Source organism: Theropithecus gelada, chromosome 1 (assembly GCF_003255815.1).
Source record: "Theropithecus gelada isolate Dixy chromosome 1, Tgel_1.0, whole genome shotgun sequence".
Classification (NCBI taxonomy): Eukaryota; Metazoa; Chordata; class Mammalia; order Primates; family Cercopithecidae; genus Theropithecus; species Theropithecus gelada.
Genome location: NC_037668.1, coordinates 27,627,979 through 27,638,742, shown reverse-complemented (window position 1 = coordinate 27,638,742; position 10,764 = coordinate 27,627,979). Strand labels below are relative to the sequence as shown.

The 10,764-nt window shown below is 46.0% G+C and overlaps 1 protein-coding gene across 3 annotated transcripts in view; it reads left to right on the top strand.

The window, feature by feature from the left end:
- The first annotated feature begins 6,146 nt into the window (after nt 1–6,146).
- The window catches only part of OLFML2B (olfactomedin like 2B), a 40,961-nt gene continuing 36,343 nt past the window's right edge, over nt 6,147–10,764 (top strand). For all 3 annotated transcript variants that reach the window (XM_025365881.1, XM_025365875.1, XM_025365869.1), the window contains exons 1-3: nt 6,147–6,606; nt 6,640–7,366; nt 10,421–10,684. In XM_025365881.1, coding sequence (XP_025221666.1) covers nt 7,193–7,366; nt 10,421–10,684 — 438 coding nt within the window. In that variant the 5' untranslated portion in view covers nt 6,147–6,606; nt 6,640–7,192. The remainder of the gene's footprint in view (nt 6,607–6,639; nt 7,367–10,420; nt 10,685–10,764) is intronic.

Here is a 10,764-nt window from a genome sequence, read left to right as displayed (position 1 = left end):
TTTTTTTTTTTTTGACAGAGTCTTGTGCTGTTGCCCAGGCTGGAGTGCATTGGTGCAATCTCAGCTCACCGCAACCTCTGCCTTCCCAGTTCAAGTGATTCTTCTGCCTTAACTTTCCAAGTAGCTGGAATTACAGGTGTGTGCCACCAGGCCCAATTAATTTTTGTATTTTTAATAGAGACAGGGTTTTGCCATGTTGGCCAGGCTGGTCTTGAACTCCTGACCTCAAGTAATCCACTTGCCTCTGCCTCCCAAAGTGTTGGGATTACAGGCATGAGCCACCATGCCCGGCCAGTACTTAACTATTTATCTTTAAGTGAAAGGAATGAAAAACTCTCTGTGGGAAAGTCTTTAGACATATTCTGTGTAGGACTGTAGGAATGAACATTAAAAGGAGACTTTAAAGGAAATATATTTTATTAGATAAGAGAAAGGACTCATGGTCATAAGATGGCCACAGTTCCTGGTACTTTTGAAACTGCCCCTATAAACTTTATGAAATTAACCAGGGAAGAAGGGAAGGGAAGAAATGAAAATAAACCAAGTTCATAGCACATTCAGCAGTAATCTTGAAGTCTACTTGCTCTCTGACCTGCTTCCTCACAGTTACTCTGTGCCTATTGCCTCAGAACCGCATAGATCCTGTTAAAAGATTATAGTGTCCCCAAAAAACCCTCCAAAAAGTCAATGAATCCAGGAGCTGGTTTTTGAAAAGATCAACAAAATTGATAGACCACTAGTAAGACTAACAAAGAAGAAAATAGAGAAGAATCAAATAGATGCAATAAAAAATGATAAAGGGGATATCACCACCAACCCCACAGAAATACAAACTACCATCAGAGAATACTATAAACACCTCTACGCAAATAAACTAGAAAACCTAGAAGAAATGGATAACTTCCTGGACACTTACACTCTTCCAAGACTAAACCAGGAAGAAGTTGAATCCCTGAATAGACCAATAGCAGGCTCTGAAATTGAGGCAATAATTAATAGCCTGCCAACCAAAAAAAGTCCATGACCAGATGGATTCACAGCCGAATTCTACCAGAGGTACAAGGAAGAGCTGGTACCATTCCTTCTGAAACTATTCCAATCAATAGAAAAAGAGGGAATCCTCCCTAACTCATTTTATGAGGCCAACATCATCCTGATACCAAAGCCTGGCAGAGACACAACAAAAAAAGAGAATTTTAGACCAATATCCCTGATGAACATTGATGCAAAAATCCTCAATAAAATACTGGCAAACCGAATCCAGCAGCACATCAAAAAGCTTATCCATCATGAGCAGGTAGGCTTCATCCCTAGGATGCAAGGCTGGTTCAACATATGCAAATCAATAAACATAATCTAGCATATAAACAGAACCAAAGACAAAAACCATATGATTATCTCAATAGATGCAGAAAATGCCTTTGACAAAACTCAACAGCCTTCATGCTAAAAACTCTCAATAAATTCGGTATTGATAGAACGTATCTCAAAATAATAAGAGCTATTTATGACAAACCCACAGCCAATATCATACGGAATGGGCAAAAACTGGAAGCATTCCCTTTGAAAACTGGCACAAGACAGGGATGCCCTCTCTCACCACTCCTATTCAACATAGTGTTGGAAGTTCTGGCTACGGCAATCAGGCAAGAGAAAGAAATCAAGGGTATTCATTTAGGAAAAGAAGAAGTCAAATTGTCCCTGTTTGCAGATGACATGATTGTATATTTAGAAAACCCCATCATCTTAGCCCAAAATCTCCTTAAGCTGATAAGCAACTTCAGCAAAGTCTCAGGATACAAAATCAATGTGCAAAAATCACAAGCATTCTTATACACCAGTAACAGACAGAGAGCCAAATCATGAATGAACTCCCATTCACAATAGCTTCAAAGAGAATAAAATACCTAGGAATCCAACTTACAAGGGATGTGAAGGACCTCTTCAAGGAGAACTACAAACCACTGCTCAGTGAAATAAAAGAGGACCCAAACAAATGGAAGAGCATACCATGCTCATGGATAGGAAGAATCAATGTTGTGAAAATGGCCATACTGCCCAAGGTAATTTATAGATTCAATGCCATCCCCATTAAACTACCAATGACTTTCTTCACAGAATTGGAAAAAACTGCTTTAAAGTTCGTATGAAACCAAAAAAGACCCCACATTGCCAAGACAATACTAAGCCAAAAGAACAAAGCTGGAGGCATCATGCTACCTGACTTCGAACTATACTACAAGGCTACAGTAACCAAAACAGCATGGTACTGGCACCAAAAGAGAGATATAGACCAGTGAAACAGAACAGAGCCCTCAGAAATAATACCACACATCTACAGCCATCTGATCTTTGACAAACCTGACAAAAACAAGAAAAGGGGAAAGGATTCCCTATTTAATAAATGGTGCTGAGAAAACTGGCCAGCCATAAGTAGAAAGCTGAAACTGGATTTAATTAAACTAAAGAGCTTCTGTACAGCAAAAGAAACTACCATCAGAGTGAACAGGCAACCTACAGAATGGGAGAAAATTTTTGCAATCTACTCATCTGACAAAGGGCTAATATCCAGAACCTACAAAGAACTCAAACAAATTTATGAGAAAAAAACAACCCCATCAAAAAGTGGGCAAAGGATATGAACAGACATTTCTCAAAAGAAGACATGCATACAGCCAACAGGCACATGAGAAAATGCTCGTCATCACTGACCATCAGAGAAATGCAAATCAAAACCACAATGAGATATCATCTCGCACCAGTTAGAATGGCAATCATTAAAAAGTCAGGAAACAACAGGTGCTGGAGAGGATGTGGAGAAATAGGAACACTTTTACACTGTTGGTGGGATTGTAAACTGGTTCAACCATTGTGGAAAACAGTATGGCGACTCCTCAAGGATCTAGAACTAGAAATACCATATGACCCAGCCATCCCATTACTGGGGATATACCCAAAGGATTATAAATCATGCTGCTATAAAGACACAGGCACATGTATGTTTATTGCGGCACTATTCACAATAGCAGAGACTTGGAATCAACCCAAATGTCCATCAGTGACAGACTGGATTAAGAAAATGTGGCACATATACACCATGGAATACTATGCAGCCATAAAAAAGGATGAGTTCATGTCCTTTGTAGGGACATGGATGCAGCTGGAAACCATCATTCTCAGCAAACTATCGCAAGAACAGAAAACCAAACACCGCATGTTCTCACTTATAGGTGGGAATTGAGCAATGAGATCACTTGGACACAGAAAGGGGAACATCACACACCAGGGCCTATTATGGGGAGGGGGGAGGGGGCAGGGATGGCATTGGGAGTTATACCTGATGTAAATGACGAGTTGATGGGTGCTGACAAGTTGATGGGTGCAGCACACCAACATGGCACAAGTATACATATGTAACAAACCTGCACATTGTGCACATGTACCCTAGAACTTAAAGTATATATATATAAAAAAAAAGATTATAGTGTCCCTTAACTGTTCTATGGAAAACAATTTGAAGATTATGAAACGTTATGTTTTCCCTTTGAGATACTCCTTTGGATCCTGCATGCTGATGAAGCTAATGACTCAGCTGATTTGAAGGACCCCATGAGATCCTGACTCACCAAAGAAGGCAGTTTCCACATCCTGATGATGGAACTTTGTTCCATCCCCTTGGCCCAACCAATCAATGACCTCAATTTTTTAACCCCTCACTCTCCACAATCCCCTTAAAACTCCCAGCCCAGAACTCCCAGAGAGATGGATTCAAGGGTCTCCTCCCATCTTCTGACTTGGTGCCCTGCAATCATCAAATTCTTTCTCTGCTGCAAACCCTGCTGACACAGTGTAAGTGGCCTGTTACTGTGCAGCAGACATAAGAACCTGTTGGTTCTATAACACGTTGACTGTGGTCAAAGACACAATCAAAGACAAGAAGTCGGGGAAGAGTAGCACCAGAAAGGTTCTCTCTTCTATTTGTTTATTTTATGAGGAAGCAAAATATCTTGTCTGGGTGGTTACCCCTAGCTGTAAAGGAGACTGGGAAATTGAATGTCTGGTACAGGAGTAGCTGGAACTTGCTTAAAACAATTATGACTAGGTCAAAAAGCCAATGCTGTAAGAATAATGGAGTGGAAAATGGAAAGGGCTTGGGTCCTCGCTGATATCACTGAGTTGCTGAATTAAATTTTAAACAGCCAACCTTGTCTTCTTAGAGTGGGATAATAAATGTGTATTTGATTGAGACATTCCTAGAAGGATTTTCTATCACTTGCAGTCAAATGCACCCTAATGGATACAGTGATGGTATTTATAAAGGTAACTGAGCCTACACCCAGTTGAACTATTTGTAGTTCCCATTCATTCAACCAATATTTATTTAGTGTCCACTTTGTTCTAGGCACTGGTTAAACTCTGAAGATGTAATGGTGAGCAAAACCAACAAGGTCCTTGCCCTCTCGAATTTATAATCTAGTGGAGAAGACAGGCACCCCCAAAACAACCCACAAAGGAGTATAAATATCCATCTCTCCTGTTTCTATAAAAAAGAGGTATGTGGTATTATGGGAGCATTTAACAGAGAAATTATGCTGGTGGTGGAGTCAAGGAAGGCTGCCCTGAGAAGTGAGCAGCCCTCTGAAATGCGAATATGCACATTCAGGATTATGTCTTTGCCCAGAATGCTCTCTTTCTCTCCCTTGCCACCGACCCCCGACCGCATCATGTTGCCTTATCCACTGCTTTGTTGAAACTTCCCATCATCCCAGTCATCTTCAGTATCATGCTTTCATGAAATCCACACTGACCTTTCCACTAGAAGTGACCTATTCCTTATTTAAACCCCATGAGATATGTTCTTACTCTGCCTCACAATTTCAGTGCTTATTCTGCTTACCTCCTGACTCCCACCCCCACTTTGTAAGACGTGAACTATCTCATCTTCCCATTAAATGTATAGCAACCTAGTTTGTTGTCTTGCACTTGGCCAACATTCAATGTTTACTTTAACTGATTTTTTTTTTTTTTTTTGAGACCAAGTATTGCTCTGTAGCCCAGGCTATAGTGCAGTAGTGGATCTCGGCTCACTGTAACCTCTGCTTCCAGGGTTCAAGCGATTCTTCTGCCTCAGCCTCTAGAGTAGCTGGGATTACAGGTGCATGCCACCAGGCTAGGCTAATTTTTGTGTTTTTAGTAGAGATTACAGAGGTGAGCCACCACACTCCGCCCCTTAATTGAATTTTAAAACTACTTTTTATCGGTGGGGCACAGTGGCTCACCCCTGTAATCCCAACACTTTGGGAGGGCAAGGCGGATGGATGGCTTGAGGCCAGGAGTTCGAGACCAGCATGGCGAAACCCCGACTACTAAAAATACAAAAAATTAAATGGGCATGGTGTCATGCACCTGTAATCCCAGGTACTCTGGAGGCTGAGGCATGAGAATCACTTGAACCCGGGAGGTGGAGGTTGCAGTGAGCCAAGATCATCCCACCACTGCACTCCAGCCTGGGCAGCAGAGCAAGACTCTGTCTCAAACAAACAAACAATCAAATACACTGCATTTTATCAATGTTTATCCCCATATAGCTTCAGAAAAGATTTGATAGCTGACACAGAGGAGAGTGTGTGCATGATGTCCCCACAAACCCAGACACCCAGAGCATTGAATTTTTGTCCATAAGCTGAGTTTTTTAAAGATTAAAATATATTAATAGGGGTCATTATTACACGTACGTCAACTATTACTTATATGCGCTAGTTTCCTTAGTTTGTTACAACCCTTATTCCTCAGCATAAGAAGCAAGGTGCTTGAATTTCCCAAGGGTGCGTAATATCCTTTGAAGGGGCCTGGCTCTGTTCGATATTCCGAGTGACAGTTGTCCAGGATGGCACAGTGCCCTCCCTTAAATTCACATATTGCTAATCTTCATTGTAGGTTTATAAAAGGTTGTCCTCAGTAATTGAGGGACATAGTAACATAATTGCACATTATTGAAAGTGGACCCTCTCTCAGAGATAATCTGGTAACAGAGACCAGGAGATTTGTCCCTAACCAGGAAGACAGGAAGAGCTGTTCCCTTTGGTAATCATTTATCAGGCAGCAGCTTTCCCCATGGGGACTCGCGGAGAGTGTCGGAGATGTACAGTCATTCCCCTGACTTTCAATGTTTACACAACTCAGGATACACTCCAGAAAGGAATTCAATGATTCTCCTCTGGGTGGAAGTATTACTAGGTTCTAAAGCCGTGGCGGGCAAGCAGCTACCAACGGCGCTAAGTTCAAAGCTGCCCGAGAACTCGCCCAGAGTTAAGTAAGGAAAAAGAAATGCCTGGGAACAAACGCGCCTTCTTCCTTGCCCCAGGTGTGCAAAAGGAGGATGCCGCAGATCCCCAACTGACTCGGGATTGGATCGAGGGCTGGGTGCCTGCGATGGAAAGTCGCTCTTCTAGGCGAGAATGGGCAAACCCCCAGACTTCAGGGAGGCCGCTCAGGGTAACTTCTCTCCACTCACTTGCGATCAGATGAAAGGAAAGGAAAGCCCTTCCGACGTCACCCCCAGCCGGCGCCCGGCAGCTGAGCCCCAGCGGGGCGGGGTCCGCCCGGGTCCCCCTCCGCCCGAGTCCCCCTCCGCCCGAGTCCCCCTCCGCCCGAGTTCTGTGCGCTTCCCGGTTCTCCTCCTCCGCGCGGTCACTGGCTGCATCTCCGCCGCCCCGGCACAATAGAGGCTCCGCCCTCCTTCCGCGCGAGCTCTCCGCGGCTCCCTAGCCCAGCAGCCTTCGCAGCCCGCGCCGCCACTGCCTCTGCCCGCCCGGTGCCAGGTCCCTGTGCTCCCCGAGGCTCCCCGCCGACCGTCCCGGCGCGCACCGCGGGCGTCTGTCCGAACGCCTTCCAGCCACCTGAGCCCTCCTGCGGGCGACGCACTCAGCTAGCCCTTGCCCGCCTCCCCTCTTCCCTGCGTCCGACTCTCCACTGGGGCTGCACAGTCGAGGGCTGCTCGCGTCGGGAAGGAGATGCCCAGAGTCTCTGGGGCGCACCCTCCCGTTCCGCTCAGTCGCACCCAGCTTTAGAAGGTGCTCTGAGCAGCCACTTTCGGCCTCTAGCTAGGACACCCTCTCGCAGAAGTCCTTGCCGAGACCCCCCTCCCCAGCCATTCTCTGAAGGGGCTGAGGACCCTCTTATCGCGCCCCTCATGGCCAAGCCTCGGCTGCTAGTTCTCTACTTCGTTCTGATTGTGATTCCGGCCTGGGTGTCCAGCATTGTCCCCACAGGGACAAGCGAGCCCCCAGATGCGCAGACAGTGGCGCCTACGGAGGACGAGACTCTGCAAAACGAGGCGGACAACCAGGAGAACGTTTTATCTCAGGTAGGATGCCGAGTGCCACGACCGCTCTTCTTGCCCTGAATGGTGGTGAGAGCCAGAAGCTGGTCCTTGCTGAAGTGTTTAAGGGCAGCTGTTTTTCCTTCCGTTACCAATGGAAAGGGCATTTGATTTTCATGTATCAGAATATTTTCTTAATGGAAGGATATAAGTTCCCCTCTCAAAATCATAGGGTCTTTAATCAGGAGAAAGGAGAGATGAAGGAAGGGAAGATGCCGCTTGACTTCTTGAGAAGAAAGAAAAAAAAAGTTGTTTTTGGTTTCAGGGTTGTGAAAAGTTATCTCTTGTCTATGTGGCTGTTTGTCAGAATTGGAATGTGAAAACAGGCGGGTATGTTGACCAGGAGGCAGATGGCATATCCCATAGGGAGATATTTTATGGCAGAGGGTGAGACACCAGGCGGGAGCATGGGGTGAAGTCAGAACAGAAACGTGTGGTGAATGTGAGGTGACCCTCAAACAGAGAGATTGAGAACATGACGGGGTGTATTGAGAGGGGAGGGTGGGAATGCAGATGCAGGCAGCTGGGGCAGATGGTCAGTGGGGGCCCGAGTAACCCATGATAGCAGTGGGCTTTGTAAAGTGTCTGTTTACGAAGTACTTAAACTTGTTTTTTATGACTCAGTCTTCAAAACACCCTAATACCCATCTACAGATAAAGAGATACATGGGTAGGCCGGGAGTGGGTGGCTTACGCCAGTAATCCCAGCACTTTGGGAGGCTGAGGCAGGCGGATCACAAGGTCAGGAGTTCGAGACCAGCCTGGCCAATGTGATGAAACCCTATCTCTACTAAAAATACAAAAATTAGCCAGGCGTGGTGGTGGGCACCTGTAGTCCCAGCTACTTGGGAAGATGAGGCAGGAGAATCGCTTGAACCTGGCGGGAGGCAGAGGTTGCAGTGAGCGGAGATCGGGCCACTGCACTCCAGCCTGAGTGATAGAGTGAGTCCCCTCCATATCAAAAAAAAAAAAAAAAAAAGAGATACAAAGGTAGAGCCAGGGCTTCTGACAGTCTTCAGCCCAGATCTCCCAGATCTCTGTAAGGGGTAGTTCTCTCTGGAGTGTTTATTTTGTGCTCTCCAGAGCCGGCATGATGACGTGTGGTGAGTGTCACCAGAATCCTTAGAATGGGGGATGTCTGAGAAAGGATCCTCCAGCGCTGCCTGTACCTTCACTTCCACCAAGCCCTAGGACTGGGCCTTGTCTCCTTCCTGTAGAGAGAATCATCAGCTGCAATTTGGGATTTATCAAACACTAGCCTCTTCACTCTTCCTTTAATAATGATGCTAATATATGCCCTCTGCCCACCTATTACCTCCCACTGACCTCTAAATTGAAAAGACATAAAAATCTCTCACATTGGGGCTCTGGAACACTATCAACAAAAACTTTCCTGAAACCTGAGCCTCCTGAAAGGAAGGAATCCACCCAGGGTTCTCAGAGCAGGGTTATATAGGAATCTAGGCAGAGTTTCAGAGAGCAGACAGCCACAATTTACTATCAACCCGTAAAGAACAGCCGCTTAAGTCACCCTTAACTACACCACCTTCTTCCACTGATCCATTCTGTATTTGACAACAGCCCTAAAGCAAATATTAGTATTAGAAGAAACTCAACCTTTGCAAGGAAAACATTACAAGTCTTCTTCCCCCCAGACAGCATCCCAAGGAGCATTTCCACTCAAACAAGCTCAATGCTTGCCTACCGGAATCATTAGTCAAATGAAGGGAACCCTTCTGCTTGCCTAGGAAGGGAGCCCTGGCTTTGGAAATGTAGGGCCTTTTGGAGAGGATTGGGAGATAAGAGCCTTTTCCCAGCAAGTGCCCAGGGTTGGGGCTCCAGAAAGCCTACTGCCGCGTGTTTTCCTGCCTGGGGAGGCTGGCAGGGGCATGTGCCCAGAAGGAAATGTTTAGCATTGCAAAAGCAGCAAGTGCTGCCAGTTTGCTCTCCTGGGTTTGGCCTGGGGTTTGGGTTCAGAAGCATAAACTCCTAGACTGAGTAAACCTTACTGACTTCTGGACCTGTCTCTTTCCTCTCAATTCCCTTTCTCCACATCTAACCCATCCTTCAAGGCCCAGATTAAATGCCACTCCTCGAAGAAGTCTTCCCTGGCTTCCAGTTGGAGCCACTCTTAGCTCCCACTGCCCTTTCTCTCTGCCTCTTCAGGGGCACTTATCACTCTCTGTGTGACTGCTATTTATATGCCTCCTGCACTGCAGGCTTCTTGAGAGCAGGCTCTCCGTCTGGCCCATCTCTTTATCCTTCACAGCACCTCAGAGTCCTTAGTAGGCACTCCATAAATGTTGAATAAATGAATGAGAGATGCCAGTAGTCTTCAAACTTGAATACCAACTTTTCAATCTCTCCAATTTCTTCTTTTCCTTTTTACATTTACACCTGGATTCTGACTGGGCACGGTGTCTCATGCCTGTAATCCCAGCACTTTTGGAGGCCAGGGCAGGTGGATCACTTGAGGTCAGGAGTTCAAGACCAGCCTGGCAAACATGGTGAAACTGAAAATACAAAATTAGCTGGGCATGGTAGTATGCGCCTGTAATCCCAGCTACTTGGCAGGCTGAAGTAAGAGAATCACTTGAACCTGGGAGGTGGAGGTTGCAGTGATCTGAGATCACGCCACTGCACTCCAGTCTGGACAACAGAGCGAGGCTCTGTCTCAAAAAAAAAAAAAAAAAAAGAAAGGAAAAAAAAGAAAAAGAAAAAAAAGAAAAGAAATAGAAAACAAAGGCTATTGGACAAATGACAGGGCTCATCTGTTTTTTCCTTTAAATAATGAAAAGCTAAGTCCCCATGAGAAAGGCACAGCTTTCCAAGACAAACGAAGAGAGCTGAACTCTGAATGCCTTCAAAGAAATGTCAGTCAGCAAACTGCATCTCGATGACCTATTGGCTCCATGGTTCAGAGTTGTCTGAGGTCTCTGACTAGTGCAGCACGTTTGACTAAGTAAATGGAGAGCCTCCTTCTGGAGGCTGACTGACACCTGTGTTTGCACGCCCCCAACCCATTTTCTGTGTATCTAGTTGCTGGGGGACTATGACAAGGTCAAGGCTATGTCTGAGGGCTCGGACTGTCAGTGCAAGTGTGTGGTGAGACCCCTGGGCCGGGATGCCTGCCAGAGGATCAATGCGGGGGCCTCCAGGAAGGAAGACTTCTACACCGTGGAAACCATCACCTCAGGCTCGTCCTGCAAGTGTGCCTGTGTTGCACCCCCATCTGCCCTCAATCCCTGCGAGGGAGACTTCAGGCTCCAGAAGCTGCGGGAGGTGGACAGCCAGGACTTGAAGGTAGGACCTGGTATGGGGCAATGCCTTGGATGAGAGGGCACTTTTGAGACTCACAAGTCTGACAGGGTCATGGTTGAAGA